General features: G+C 50.1%; 1 protein-coding gene across 8 annotated transcripts in view; it reads left to right on the plus strand.

Annotated features, from left to right (window-relative positions):
• The window catches only part of ATP2C2 (ATPase secretory pathway Ca2+ transporting 2), a 78536-nt gene that overhangs the window by 17312 nt on the left and 45505 nt on the right, over nt 1–15719 (plus strand). For 4 of the 8 annotated variants that reach the window (XM_042231511.2, XM_027977685.3, XM_042231512.2 and 1 more), the window contains exons 2-6: nt 5105–5215; nt 7334–7450; nt 11006–11095; nt 12368–12403; nt 12536–12597. In XM_042231511.2, the coding sequence (XP_042087445.1) occupies nt 5105–5215; nt 7334–7450; nt 11006–11095; nt 12368–12403; nt 12536–12597 (416 nt within the window). Of the gene's footprint in view, nt 1–929; nt 2354–5104; nt 5216–7333; nt 7451–11005; nt 11096–12367; nt 12404–12535; nt 12598–15719 lie in introns of those variants that run through there. The other 4 variants (XM_042231513.2, XM_060397874.1, XM_060397875.1 and 1 more) reach the window with 3 other exon arrangements.

The following is a 15719-nucleotide window of genomic DNA, read 5'->3' on the forward strand; positions in this document are numbered from 1 at the left end:
AGGCTGCCTTCGCAGCCCCTGCCCTTATCCGCACAAGCCTCTTTCAGCCATCTGGCTGGCTCCCAGGGACAAACAGAGTTCCCAAGAAAGGGTGGGATTTCTTGCTAGTGTTGACCTGCAAAGGCAGAGGGATTGGATTCCTTTGATCCTGTTTGTTTTGTTGTTTTCTTGTTCTGGATTTTGTGTGTATGTGGTAAAATGTACAAAACATTTACCATCCTAACTGTTTTTAAGCACACAGTTCAGTCGCACTGAGTACATTCACGTGGTTGTCCAGTCATCACAACCATCGTCTCCAGAACTTCTTCAACTTCTCCAACCGAGTCTGTCCCCAGTAGACACTAACTCCTGGGAATTCCCTGGCGTTCCAGTGGTTAGGACTCAGAGCTTTCACTGACGTGGCCTGGGTTCAGTCACTGGTTGGGAAACAAAGATCCCGCAAGCCAAGCAGCAGAGCAAAAACAAAAGCAATTACCCGGCTTCTGGTAAGCACCATTCTGCTTCCTGTCTCTGTGAGTTTGTCTGTTCTAGGTACCGCACGTAAGTGGGGTCATTACAGTATTTGTCCTTTTGTAACTGGTGTATTTCACTGAGCATAACATCCTCAAGCTTCATTCCTGTTGTGGCAGGTGTCAGAATTCCTCCCTTTTTAAGGTTGAATGATATTCCATTGTTTGGGCTTGATCACATTTTGTTTACCCACTGATCTGTTGATGGACTCTTTTTAAAAAAAAAAAAACTGAAATATATAGATAAATTATTTAAGCCTAGCATCAAAAGGCAGAGAAGGCAATGGCACCCCACTCGAGTACTCTTGCCTGGAAAAGCCCATGGACGGAGGAGCCTGGTAGGCTGCAGTCCATGGGGTCGCACAGAATCGGACAAAACTGAGCAACTTCACTTTGACTTTTCACTTTCATGCATTGGAGAAGGAAATGGCAACCCACTCCAGTGTTCTTGCCTGGAGAATCCCAGGGACGGGGGAGCCTGGTGGGCTGCCGTCTATGGGGTCGCACAGAGTTGGACACGACTGAAGCGACTTAGCAGCAGCAGCAGCAGCATCAAAAGAAAATCAAAGATTAAAAAAAAAATAGAATTCACAGGTTTCCTATCTGTACCTTCAGATTCAAAAAAATTAATAAGTAAAAACTTAAAAATAAAACCACACAGATTCAAGCATTTATGTATCTTCTAGAACCACTTGTAGAAACCTCATTGAGAATGTCAGGAAACATCTCCCCAGCAAGACAAAGTCAGAGAGAGAGGCTGTGAAGTGTTGGGGTCACCACACCTCCTAAATCCCTCTGGGTCTTTAGGCGACTGATCTTCTATGGAATATTTCCTGAATGCACCTGCCCCATGCAAAGTGCAGCTACAGAGTGGGGTTTTGTTTTTATTTTGCTTTCTATTTGTTTTGGCTGCGCTGGGTCTTCGCTGTTGCTCTCGGACTTTCTGTACTTGCGGCGAGGGGGACTCCTCTTCGTGGGGGTGCACGAGCTTCTAACCGCGGTGGCTGCTCTTGTCATGGAGCGCAGGCTTAGCAGTTGTGATACACGGGCTCAGTTGCCCCACAGCATGTGGAGTCTTCCCAAAGTAGAGATCGAACTCCTGTCCCCTGCATCGGCAAGTGGATGTTTAACCACTGGGCCACCAGGGAAGTCCTCAGCGTTGGGTGTTTTTAAATCTTCAAAACAACCTGGGACTGGTTACTGTCCCTGGTTATAGGGCTGGTCAGTGACAGAGGAGGATTTGAACCCAGGGCTTCCCTGGTGGTGCAGAGGTTAAAGCGTCTGCCTGCAATGTGGGAGACCTGGGTTCGATCCCTGGGTTGGGAAGATCCCCTGGAGAAGGAATGGCAACCCACTCCAGTATTCTTGCCTGGAGAATCCCATGGACGGAGGAGACTGGTGGGCTACAGTCCATGGGTCGCAAAGAGTCGGACACAACTGAGCGACTTCACATCACTTCACTTCACTTCTGGGCAATTCCAGCCTCCATGCCCCTTCTGTTGCTCTGTGCATCTTCCGCTTTTGAGTTACTTAAACATGGCTTAGCAACCCAAGTGACGTCACCATCATTGTTATTCCAGCCACATGCCGGAGGCCTGGTCCCTGGGGCAGGTGTGGACCTGCATTTCCTAGGGGTTCATGGGAGGTCAGGACCATGTCACATCTTGTCCAGGCACACATTTGTTTGATTCAGAAAAAAAAGGACAGGATGAGGGTAGCTAGCCAGCACCACCCACATTTTGCAGATGAGGAAACTGTGATCAGTCAGGGAGATTGTCACTTGCCCCAGGAGACGTGCTGGCAAGAGGAGCTGGACCATCTCCTGGGCAGCACTGATGACGAGGGTAAGCGGAGCCTCGTGGCCAAGAGCGTGCGTCTAGTCATCCGTCCTGTGGAGCTGAGTGGGCGTGCGCATGCACTGATGTCCTGGGCTCCAGCTGATGAGTGTCCCCGGAGCAGCCTCTGGGTACCAGGCGCTGGCCCCGCCTTCTGGAGGGGCTGCGTTGTGAGCAGAGGGGGGCAGTTCGGTGATAGTCACTTGCTGGTCATTAGGCAGGTGGCCGTGGGGTAGATGCCGTCAGGGGGACGTCCAGGGTGCTGAGGGGGTAGAGCAGGTGGCTATCTGGTCTGGGAAGATGTCAGGACAAGACAGTCCTTGGCCTCTGAAGTGAGACTTCTTGCCCTCCGCAGTATGGACCTTTCTGTTTCAGGTCATCCCTCGTAAGGAACTTGACCGCGTGCCTGGCCTCCACCCACCAGATGCCAGTACCACCCCTGCTTCAGCTATGAGGACTAAACACATCTCCAGGCACTAGCAAAGTCCCCCAGGGGGGAAACTGCCCTTGGTCGAGAACCCCTATTTTACGTTTGGTTTGGCAGCCGGGAAAATGTGCCATCTTTGGCAGGGGCACTGGAGCGGCACACTCCTGGGGCATACGGGACTCCTCCAGTGGGCAGGGGATTTTTAGCTAGGCATGCTGCTGGCCCGCCCAGACCAGGAACACAGGGAAGGTGGGTGGGAGGTGGAGGTCTGCTGCAGCCATTTTGGAGACAGTAGGGTTCTGTCCTGAGAGCAACTGGGATCTATCCAAATGTCTCAAACATGGGATATGTGTGTGTGTGTGAGAGAGAGAGAAAGAGAGAGACAGACAGACAGACAGTGACAGAGAGGAGACGGTGAAGGAGAGGGCTGGGTTTATACATTCAGGGTTGATTGAGCTGCTTCCTAAAAAGTAAATTGGGTGTAGTCGTGGTCAGAAATGGTAAGCTAGGGAACAGTCAGGCAGGAAGGTCCTGTGACCCCAGGACTGCCTCCATCTGTGGTGTGAGCAAGAAGTAAGCCCTCGATTTGGTACACTTGAACTATGTCTTGAGAGCAGACAAAACATCCTGTCTCAGGCTGTGATGTACATTTCTCCAGGAGGTGGATCTCACACAGTGAAGATGGTGAGGTAGACTTAAGGAGAGAGTCGGTCAAGTGATCTATGTAATAATCCTTGGTTGCTTCCTGGTCGTTGACACATGAGAAGCAACCCCAGGAAGTGGGTGTGGTCCGCAGCCCATTTCTGAGCAAACGGGGCCTTTGGGAGGTGAGGGGCAGTCAAAGGGGAGCTTGCTGTCTCTATTTCAGCTGAAGGAAGAGGCTGTTAGGCAGAGCCTCTCCCCTTCCTCCTTCCCTGTGCCAGCTACCTGGTGAAAAGGAAAAGATGATTATCTTGTCCTGGGTGTCAGAATACTAGGAATAACTTTGCAGAAATACTCACCACTCTCCTGTTTCTGAGGTTGCCATGTCCTCCCGTGCCCTTAAGGTGTTTCACATGGCTTCTTCCCGGACCTGCTGGGCACCCAGACTTCAGCTGGTTTCCCCCTTTTCTTCAGTTCAGTTCAGTTGCTCAGGCGTGTCCGACTGTTTGCGACCCCGTGAATCACAGCACGCCAGGCCTCCCTGTCCATCACCAATTCCCGGAGTTCACCCAAACTCATGTGCGTCGAGTTGGTGATGCCATCCAGCCATCCCATCCTCTGTCGTCCCCTTCTCCTCCTGCCCCCAATCCTCCCAGCATCAGGGTCTTTTCCAATGAGTCAACTCTTCGCATGATGTGGCCAAAGTATTGGAGTTTCAGCCTCAGCATCTGTCCTTCCAATGAACACTCAGGACTGATCTCCTTTAGGATGGACTGGTTGGATCTCCTTGCAGTCCAAGGGACTCTCAAGAGTCTTCTCCAACACCACAGTTCAAAAGCATCAGTTCTTCAGTGCTCAGCTTTCTTCATAGTCCAACTCTCACATTCATACATGACCACTGGAAAAACCATAGCCTTGACTAGAGAGACCTTTGTTGGCAAAGTAATATCTCTGCTTTTGAATATGCTATCTAGATTGGTCATAACTTTCCTTCCAAGGAGTAAGCAGCTTTTAATTTCATGGCTGGGATCACCATCTGCAGTGATTTTGGAACTCCCCAAAATAAAGTCTTAGGTTATTGCAAATGTCTCCCAAAACAGGCCATGATACCACCAGTCACCACCAGGAAGCGCTCTCTGTGGTTTGGTGCATTCTTAACTGAGAATCCCAGAAGTTCAAGGTCCAGGATTCTGAATCTGTAAATTGTTGCCCTGCTCTGTCAGCTTTGTGATTTTCCATTCAGTAAAATAAGTTTGTTTGAAAACAGATGTGTCAATAACAGCCAACAGCTGGAAACAATCCATCAGCAGTAAAACAGAAAAATAAATTGTGCTATACTCATTTGGTGAAATACCATGCAGCCATGAAAAATTAGCAAACCGTCACCACACACACCATCATGCGTGAATCTCACTAATAACCTTGAGTCAAAGAAACCAAACACAAAAGCATATATATTGCATGTTACCATTTGCACAGAGTTCAAACCCCAGCAAAATAAATCTCCTGGGGGCTGTTCATGTGAGTGTGTGTTTCTCGATTTGGAGGCTGGTTATATGGGTCAGTGTGTAAAACTTTGAGCTATACACTTCAGATCTGCACACTTTCTCTGTGTTTGTTATACATTAAAAAGACATATCCGTATAAAACCAGTGTACCTAAGAGCGATCCTACTTTTTTTCCCCCCACAGATTGATGGACAAAATGACTTGAAAGCCATCGAGAAAGAGAAGGCAGTGGTGGCTCTGGCACCCAAGGAAGCAAGCAGATGCCACAGAGAGGACCTAGCCAAAGCATTTTACGTAAGAACTGAGGTCGTCTCTGAGGCCTGGGGCAGCGGGGTTTTCAGATTAAGAGGAAAGCGGCTCGAGGTCCTGAAAATAGCTTCACAATCCTGAACTATGACACATTGTTATCATCACTGTTAGAAAATACTCCTGCTGTTGAACGGTTCTGATTCCCCACCAGGAAGGGCACCCACACTGATGGGCATGAACCCTGGAAACCCTTCCTGGTGGCCACGATCCTCCCAGTTTTCCGTGCGTGTCTCTCTCTCTTTTCTTTAGTTTTAGTTAGAAGATAGTTACTTGACAGTGCTGTGTTGGTTTCTGAGTCAGCTATAAGTATCTCCCCTCCCTCTTGGTGAGAGACAGAGAGTGTCTCAGGGGACCCCCAGGGTTCCATAGCAGCCCAGCCAGAGTTGAATCTGGGTGTTCTGACTTTCAAGCTCAAACTCTTCACCACCTGCCATTCCCACCCTTCGTGTTTTATAATTCATGGTGTTGCCAGTGACTGAAACCAGCTTCTTGCCAGTTTCTTCTGGTGAATTTGGAGTCCTGGCCAGGGCAAGACAAAAGCCAAACCGAAGACCATTCCGTTCCATGAGGGTCCCCTGTGAGGCTGAAGGAGCTGGCTTGCTTTATGGTTTGTTATCTTTACTTAGCCAAACAAACACGGTGTGTGTGTGTGTGTGTGTGTGTGTGTGTCCACTCGTAACCCACCACGCTTTGGGAAAGCCAATGAAAGTCCACTAATGAAAGGCCACATGCCACAATTTCAAAGAAGCTGGAGGTCAGTGTTTCAGGCCAGCCTTTCCTTGAGAATGCTCAAAAGCCCATCTAAATTCGAGTCCCACTTGGTAGCATTTGGAGAGGGGAAGGAAATATGTTTTCCTTGCCAAGACATTTCCCCCTACCTAGGAAAAAAGCGAGGTTTTCTTGCTCTATTCAAAAGAATCTAGAAATCAGTCCAGCCTTCCCATCACCTCAGCCATCTGGTAGAACCTTTTTGTTTTGTTTTTGTTCTATTCATTTATTTTTGGCTGCACTGGGTCCTCATTGCAGCACCCAGGCTTAGTTGCCCGAGGCATGTGGAGTCTAAGCTTCCCAACCAAGGGTTAAACTAGTGCCCTCTGCATTGGTAGGCGGATTCTTAACCACTGGACTGCCAGGGAAGTCCCTGGTAGAGCTTTCTTATCGACCTTTTAAAGACAGTGAAGCTTTTGTAGCCAGCAGGACAACAAAGTTGCCTTACATAGTTATTGACTCTTGAATTCGCTATATTTAATGTCAGTTTGTATAAACAGCTTGAAATGTATCTGCACAAGGTATGCATGATGGACTCATGTAGCTTTTTTTGTTTCTAAGGGCAGGCCTTTTTTGTTTGTTTCGAGGCAAAATACACAACCTAAAAATTATCATCTAGCTACATTTATGAGTACAGTTCCAAAGTGTTAAGTACATTCACGTTGTTGTTCAACCCATTTCCACAACTCTTTCCCTCTTGCAAAGCTGAAACTTCCGTGTTAGTGGTGAATAATATTCCTGTGTGTGTGTTTGTCTGTCTGTGTGTCTGTACCACATTTTCCTTATGCATTCACCCACTGATGGACACTCGGGTCACGTCCACCTTTGGCTGTTGTGAATAATACTGCTACAAACATGGATAGACAGATATCTCACTGAGATTGGTCTCCAGTTCTCTTGATACATACCAGTATCAAGAAAGCAGTGGAACCACTAGTGGAACTGCCAGACTGTGTGGCGGTTCTATTTTTAATTTTTGGAGATACTTCCACATGGCAGCTGCACCATTTGACCGTCCCAGACTCATCTTCCTAAAGATGAAAATGTAAGTGTTCCTGCATCTCCAGGTGTCTATGCTATAATTGCAGACCCTGAAATGTAGACCCAAGGCTGTCTTCTCTGTAGCATCTGTAGGGCAGAAGTGCGGGTTCATTGAAAAAGAATGAGATTGTAGGTCTCCTCCTGTCTCTGCCCATTTGCTTGGGGTTTCTGAGCTGGTCCCCTCTCCTCTGTGGACAGCCCATTTTCCTTGATCATCATGGAAGTGGCTGGCTTCTAGAGCGGGAATCCTGTGACTTGGGCTCCTTGATCTTTACCTGCCTGTCCTCCCTCCAGGTAGATTTACAGAACGGGCTGTCAGAGTTCTCAGTGACGCAGCGCCGGCTGGTCCATGGCTGGAATGAGTTTGTTGCTGATAACACGGAACCTGTGTGGAAGAAATACCTTGATCAGGTGGGACCATGGCCATCATTCTATGCATTAACCAATGTAACCCTGGGGGTGAGGAAGGGAGCCACCGTTCATTGTGTAACTGTGGATTGAGGGTGTCCGTGGACGAGTCTCAGCACATGGGACAGCTATACTGCAAAGTCAAAGAAGGCTTGCCCCTTTCAGGCTGCTCCTAGCTGAGAGATGGGCTCACTAACTACCCTGGCGGCCACAGTCACGAATAATAGTCTTTCCATTCATAGAGGCAACCATGTGCCAGGCACCATGCTGAGTAAATAAGTAAACACTAACTTACTCTTCCTCTAGATCCCTACTTTGAGATGTGGTGGTTTAGTCGCTAAGTCGTATCCAACTCTTGCAACCCCGTGGACTGTAGCCCACCAGGCTCCTCTGTCCATGGGACTTTCCAGGCAAGAATACTGGAGCAGGCTGCCATTTCCTCCTCCAGGGCATCTTCCCAACCCAGGGACCAAACCTGGGTCTCCTGCATTGTAGGCAGATTCTTTACCAACTGAGGAGAGTGAAATACAGAGAAGCTGAAATATTCCCAGGTTGTGTAGAGCTGCCAGATTTAGCCAATAAATTTACAGATGTCTGTTACATTTGAAATTCAGGTAGATAAGCAAAGGAGAGTTGTTTCGTGTATGTTCCAAATGTCGCATGGGACCTACTTGAACTTAAATTTTTAAAAAGTTCCTTGTTTCTCTCAAGTTCACATTTAACTGAGTGTCCTGTAGTTTACCTGGCAGCCAGGGTCCAGAGTCCTGCAGCATTAGGCGTTGCTGCTGGGAAATGAAGCCAGGCAGCTGGCTCCAGAGCCCCTGGCCCTCTTAGCCTTTACCACTGGTGCTGAATACATGTTGTATCAGTCAAATGCCTGGAAGCCACGGGAAAGAAGGGGAAAAAAATTGAAATAGATCCTGTTGCAAGTTCCAGTGTAGAAGTCAATACCCCACCTCCCACCCAGGACCAGCTCAGAAAGCTCCAGTTAACAGGCGGAATTTCCCAGATACCTGAAGCCGCGGTTGCCTCAGTTTCCCCTCCCTGGCTTTTGCACCCTCTCCCATCCCTGACACCTCCCTCTCAGTCAAGCTCAGGGATACCCCAGGCTTCTGCTGCCTTCCCATGGCTCATGTTTAAGGCTTCCTTGATTGGTCAGATCAGGGACCAATCACAGCCCTCCTTGTAGCATCCTCACTGTCCTTTCTCCTCCGGTCCTCACCCTGCTCATTGGTTAGTTCTCAGTGCCCCAGGGATGTCATTCATTGATGCATTTTTACACCAGAAGAGGCTTCTAGGTATGCAGGTGACTCTGGCCAGCCCAGAAATTTCCTGGAATGCCAGTGTTGGGAAGAGGCAGCAGAGGCTCCTGGAAGTTGAAGTTCAGGGAAGGAGGCTGACACATGGGCTGCGGGGGACCTTCTCCCTTCTGGAGCCAGGCCTTGGTCACTTCTGCCCTGGCTGCCCCTTCCACTAGGCCCTGCTAACACCTCACACCCAGGGCTGTCATCCAGCCTCCAACCAGGACCTTTCCAGGAATGAAATCTCTTCAGTTTCTAAGAGCAGGAAACATGCCTATTCATCCTAACCTCATCGGTTCAAGGATCCATCGCAGGGTGTCCCTGTGGGATTGGAGGGCAGCTCCTGACGGCCGTGTTTTCTAGCCCTCGACAAGCACAGGAAGTCCATGTGCCCTCAGTTATTAATTCTTCGTGTTCATTGAGCACTTGTTCCATGCCGGATGCTGTGGTTCTCCTGTCTGTCTCCTCCAGGGACAGGGAGCTCACCACTTCACAAGGCGGTCCTGCTTCTCTGTCTCAAGACTCACCACTAGGAATTCTGCCGTAGCATGGCCCCAAATCCCTGCCCCGGAGTCACGAAGCACAGGTAGATTAGAGTCAGGCTGCCAGGTTTGATCCTTCTTTCCAGCCTTGTGACTTTGAGCCTGCCACCAATCTGCCTTGAGCCTCAATTGTCCCCATCTAGGAAATGGGACTGGTAAGTCCCTCCTGTTCTGAATTTTACTTAAGAGGAAGCCGAGCCTGTATTACATGCTTAATAAAGGTTGCCCCCAGCCCCAGTGTCTGCCAGCTAGCCTTGGTTCGAGCATAACTGTTAAGAGCACAGGTTTTGGAGTTGCCTGATCTAAAAGAATCCTCGGCAGTTCAGTGTCTTTCAGAAACTTGGGTTGGTCATTATCGTTAAGCAGGACTGCTTAACAGTACCTGTGTCACGGGGTTGTGAAAGTGAAAGTCACTCAGTCGGCTCCGACTCTTTGCGACCCCATGGTCTATACAGTCCGTGGAATTCTCCAGGCCAGAATACTGGAGTGGGTAGCCTTTCCCTTCTCCGGGGGATCTTCCCAACCCAGGGATCGAACCCAGGTCTCCCGCATTGCAGGCGGATGCTTTACCGGCTGAGCCGCAAGTGTCACGGGGTTGGGAGGAGCCAGTAAAATGTTGTAGTAAAGTGCTGAGCACAGGGCATGGCTTGGAAGAGGTGCTTGGGAAATGCTTCCTTTTCGGCTGTTACTGTTTATTGTAATGAACGTCTCTGGTGACCATCCCTTCCCCACATAGTAGGGTTTCAGCAGACCGCTTTCTGCCTGTCCTGCTTTATGTGTGGGCTTAAAAGGGGCCCCATCAGAGCCAGGAGGGTCTCATTATCCATAGCCAGGGTGGCACTATTGGCCCGTGGTGGGATCTCTGCACTGGGCCTGACACCTGCATGCTGTGTCTCATGGGGACTCACCTGTGTCAGATGGAGAAAGGCAGGTGTTTGGCATGGTCTCCAGGAGGGGCGGAGGGAGGCTGGTGGTGTCCGCGCTGGTCTGGAAGGCTGCTCAGGTCCAGCCGCAGGGTAGGGGACGAGGTTCTGGGCTTGGGATTAGAGTTCAAGGTGAGGCCAGTGCCTGGTCCCAGCTGTTCAGAGTGGCCTCAGCCAGGACTGAGGACCTCAGAGCTAACCCTGAGCCCGTGGCTGGACAGCCCTTGTGCAGACACAGGCCTGCTGCCCTTGGGGAAGTTTCCCATCAATCTTTGCCAGGGCTGGGCTGGGACACGTGGGTCATCATACTTTCACAAAGCAGGCATGCCTGGGGGCCCCAGTGCTCCAGTCTAAGACCCTTTAGTGGGAGTCAACCCCCAGAGACCTACTGGAGAGCTTCCCACAAAATCCTGAAACCTGCATCAGAGTTTCTGAAATGGACCTGTTGTGAATGGAGCACACAGGAAGCTGGCCCTGAGGGGCAGGTTCTGACCTGGAGCAGCGAGGAGGCGTGGCGAGGCGAGACCAAGAGCTGGAAGGCAGGGCCAGGGCTGGTGTCTTGGTGACAGGGACACTGTCGAGATGACCCCAGGATGCCAGCGTCGGGTGGACCGCAGTGGTGGGCCTTCAGGTGGAGGAGAACCACCGGGTGGGGACAGTCCTCCCCTCCTGGCCCTCAGGTCGCTACAGGGCCAGCCTGGAAGCCAGGCTCTGGGTGCGCCGTTCCACTAGAGCAAGCCCGGTCTCTGATGTCCATGAGCCTAGACAAGATCCCACCGCCCTGTTTTTCAGTTCAAGAACCCTCTGATCCTGCTGCTCCTGGCCTCTGCCTTGGTGAGCATCCTCACAAAGAAGTATGAGGACGCCATCAGCATCGCCGTGGTGAGTGCACCCCATGGGAGTTGGGGCACAGTGCCCCCCCAACCCTGATCCCAGACCTGGCTGCCGAGGTCCTGCTGAGCCTCTGTTTATCTTTGTTATGCAAGGAGAAAAAAACCAGGCTGTAAGAAGAAGAAAGGAAGTAGAAAACACAGCATAGAGAAAGGACAGGAAGTGTCCACGTTCTTCTCCCTCACGAAGAGCTGACTCATTGGAAAAGACCCTGATTCTGGGAAAGACTGAGGGCAGGAGGAGAAGGGGCAGTTGCTAGCCTGTGAGGCTGTTTGAATACAAGTGAAATGAAATGGATTCAATTTCTCGGGTGAAGTCAGCACCACAGTCTGAAAGCATCAGTTTGTCAGCCAGCGCTCACATCCGTACATGACTACTGGAAAAACCATAGCTGTACCTGGTTCCAAAATGTTTTTGTTTCCCTGAAAGGAACCCCCGTACTCATTAAACAGTCATTCCCCTCCCCCCCGACCAGCCCCTGGAAACCACCATCTGCTTTCTGTGTGTCCGGATTTACCTATCCTGGGTCGTTCTTATAAACAGAATCCTGCGCTGTGTGACCTTTTATATGTGACTCTTATATGTGACCTTTTGTTTAATGACTTTCATTCCTGCTTCCTTATCTGTCAAGCGCTGTCTTTTGAAATACAAAAACAGCTTCCTTCCATGCGGTGGAATTCAGTGTTTCTGTTGGAGAGCCTGAGGCTAGGTCCACATCTTCTGATGTGAAATCATGTTTATTAGAAGCTGCGTTGCTGTTTGTTCAGTCTCTAATTTGTGTCTGACTCTTTGTGATCTGTGGACGGCAGCCCGCCAGGCTCCTCGGTCCTTCACTGTCTCCTGGAATTTGCTCAGATTCATGCCCATTGAGTCAGTGATGCTATCTAACCATCTCATCCTCTGTCAGCCCCTTCTCCTGCCCTCAATCTTTTCCAGCATCAGGGTCTTTTCCAGCGAGTCGGCTCTTCATGTCAGGTGGCCAGTTATTAAATGCTGGTGAGATATAAATGATCGTATCTATACTGTATCATTCTGTGTTACAAGCGTATCTATGACAAAAACTCTACGAAGATAACCCCCAAATGTGAACCTGCGGAGGCAGAATTGGGAGTGCTTTTTCGGCTCCTCTGTTTTCTAAATCTCTGCACAGTGCTCTATTTTGCAAGGAAAAAGGAAATATATTTTGGAAGACAGTGTTCTCCCCTGGATCACTTACCTGCCCATTGGCAATGGGTGTTAACGTGCCCTCTGTTTGCCCCCTAGGCTGTGCTCATCGTGGTCACCGTCGCCTTCATCCAGGTGTGTATATGTGCCCTGAGTTCCCAGGCGGGGTCACCTGGGCTGATGGGAGCTCTGGGGGTTGTGGGGGGGGCAGCCCCTCCAACCCCTCCAACCCCTCATAAACACAGTGTTTCGTGTGCTTCCGGCCAGGAGTACAGGTCGGAGAAATCTCTGGAAGAGCTGACGAAGCTGGTTCCTCCCGAATGCAACTGGTAAGTCGGAGACCTTCCACCCACCCGACCCTGGGACTTTGTGGTTCATCAGAGGAGTCAGTGGGCCGGCGAGTTTGGCAGAACTTTGGCCACATTTATGTCCTCTGTCGTGTGATATGGGAGAACCGTGTCTTCCCGGGGATTAGCAAGCCTGATCCCTGCCCCGCCAGCAGATTGCTGTGTGTTCCTGGGCGTGTCGTTCAGTCTCTCTGGGCCTCCGCTCTGTCACTGGTGTCTAATCAGAGTGCCCAGCCTGGGGGCTGTGGATGACAGGGCTTTGGGAAGAGGGTGGGCCACGAAACCTGTGATGAAGTGTGCAGAATTGTGTGCATTTTCCCTAGAAGGCATTTGACATTTTTCCTGAGGCTCAGAAGAAGCTGAGGTGGGGGCGGGGCGGGGGGTGCATTTAATAATAAGCTGAGGCCTCAGAACTCTGATTGAAGCAGGTGGACAGCTCAGTGATGAACCCTGGCCATTTGCTCAGCTGCCCGCCAGCCCCTTTCCTACCTGAACATTCCTGCTTTGCATTTTGTTATCACATCGCCCTCCCCAAAGATGTTTAAAAAGGAAAGACAAGAATGTCTCCCCTTACCTCCTGGGCCTGTCTGCTTAGCTCAATGCTGCGCAAAGGGACTTTCTGGAAGATTCCATCATATGCGCTGCCCAGGACAGCGTTACTAATCACATATGGCTGCTGAGGACTTCACCCAAGGAACTGAATTCTTCATTTTATTTAAGTTGAACTCAAGCAGCCTCACAGGCTAGTGGCCGCCATCACAGATGGCTCAGCTTAGAGGGTTTGCAGGGGCCGCTGCCCTTGGTAAAGGAAATGGCAGAGGCAGAAGTGAGAATGTTGTAGCCCTGCTGTTGTGTGTGTGTGTGTTTCAATTTAATTTTTTAGTGTGTCAGCAATCCCCACTCCTTGTAAACATGAAACCACTTTGGAAAAGGCCCAGGTCTTCTCCCTCACCCTTCCTGGCATCAGCTGAGGTTGTACTAAGGCATGTGTCTTTCCCAAATACACACTGCCACTCATGAGGAAGTCACTGCTGGCATCTCATGATCCAAGGTACTTTGGAAGGATTTCAACAGATTGTAACTCTCTTTTATCCAAAGGATAAGCTGGGAGAAAGAACCTTAACATATATTTGCATACAGATGGCATAACTGAGCATAGAGCTGGAGGACAGAAAGACCTAGTGCGAAGTCCCTCCTCTCAAGGAGTCAGCAAGTGAAGAGTATGCGTGTGTGAGAGAGAGAGAGATACAAGGCAGAGAATAATGAGTAACAAAGTAGAGACCAAAAGAGCATGCTGAGAAAGCATGAGAGGCATGAGTCAATTCTAGAAGATTCTTTTGGGGGGCAGTAAAAATGTCTGGGCTTAATAATGGGATGAGCAAGGTGTCAGAAACCCAGACGTGTGATGTGTGACGTAATCCTATAAGCAGACAGAAGCATCCATGATTTATGGGGTTTGATGAGCTGATCTTAAGTTTAAATATCAAGTCTTGGCCTTTCACGCGAATAGTATGCATTATTGATGTCCCTGGGAGTTGCTTCTGAAAGACAATTTCATTTTCAAGAGCTGCAGAGGCAGGCAACCTGGGAGAGTTGAAAGAGCAGTGAAGGGACACAGCCTCCCTCCCCGAGCCCCGAGACCCACGTCAGGAGAAGCATCTGCCCTGCAGACCCTTCCTGCTTACCTCCATCCTTTGTGCGTTCATTAAATATTTACAAAGCACCCACTGTGTGCAGGGCGATGTCCCAGGTGAAGAGACAGGAAAGCCCTGGACTTTGGACCTCTCACACTCCTAACAGAGGAGACAGATAATGAAGTGAAGGAATGAAATGATTTTGGAATGAGGCAGGTGCATTAAAGCCAAAAAGACTGAAGGCCAAAGCCACACAACAATTAAAGAGAACCTCATGGAGATGCAGTGACTGGTGGAGGTGTGGGAACAATCTTGAATATCTGGCTGGCAGGTTACTCTGCTCTGACAGTTAAGGTGGAGCTGACCTTTAAGTTGAGGCCTGATAAATGGCAGGGGCCAGCCACGGGAAGAGTCGAGAGAAGAGCAGGCGTATATCTGATGGGTGCTCTTGGCTATAGAACCCAGAAAATTTAGCTGCACAATCTGCAAGGAAACTGTGCTGTCTTTATGGCAAGGGGTCTGAGGGGAGGGGCCAGTGGGGTTAGTTAATTCAAGATGGCACCAAGGACCTGGTCCTTGTATTTCTTTACTCTGCCATCTCAGCTTGCTGGCTTTGTTCTCATACTGGATTCCCTCATGGCCCCCGGATGGCTGCCACAGCTCTAGACATCACAACCAGACATGATAAAGATGAAAAAGTCCAACAGAAGAGGCCATGTGTGTGTGTAAAGAAGGAGAAAACCTTTCTCTTGAGCCCCTGCCAAATACCACTCCTGTCTCTTAGGCCAGTGTTGTAGATCATGCCTGTGTCTACGTCAGTCACGGGCAGGGGATGGGATCACCCTGACCGTCTCAGCCTGTCAGGACCCACCCCCTGGAGCACTCCGCTGTGGGGAGAAAGGCAGGTACCTGGATAACTGCATTCTGTTAACAGGGAAGAGGGGAGTGTCTGCTTCACCATTCAAGATCCACAAAGACCTTGAGACTGGAAAGAGCTGGGTGTATTCAAGGGGGTGCGTGGCAGGAGGTAGGGTGTCTGGGTCTAACTCCCAGGTTCTTGGAGAGGGTTTGGAGCAGGAGGAAGTTGTGATCTCATTTTGTGCTGTAAGAACTCTCTGGCTGCTACAGGAAGGAGGCCCAGGGAGGGGCACAGGTCCAGCCAGGGGGCTTCTGCCATGATGGGTAAGGAGCAGCATGTCGTGGGTTCCAGCGGGAGCCCGTACACAGAAGCATGTCTATGTCTAACAGCAAACAGCCGTGAAGAGCGGTCCCAGGCCTTGGGGGGTGAGCGTGGGGGTTGCTCCCTGGCTTCTGGGCATTTAAGATGCTCCTCCTGGCTTTAACAAGGTTCTGCTGTCCCTGAGGTTGGAGCCGGGCTCTGCACACCAGAGCGCTGTGTTCTCCAAGACAGAAGCACCGCCAGCTGCCAGCTTTGTTAAGGAACCACTTCTCTAGACCTGCAGAAGCTTC

This window comes from Ovis aries, chromosome 14 (genome assembly GCF_016772045.2).
Source record: "Ovis aries strain OAR_USU_Benz2616 breed Rambouillet chromosome 14, ARS-UI_Ramb_v3.0, whole genome shotgun sequence".
NCBI classification, from domain to species: domain Eukaryota; kingdom Metazoa; phylum Chordata; class Mammalia; order Artiodactyla; family Bovidae; genus Ovis; species Ovis aries.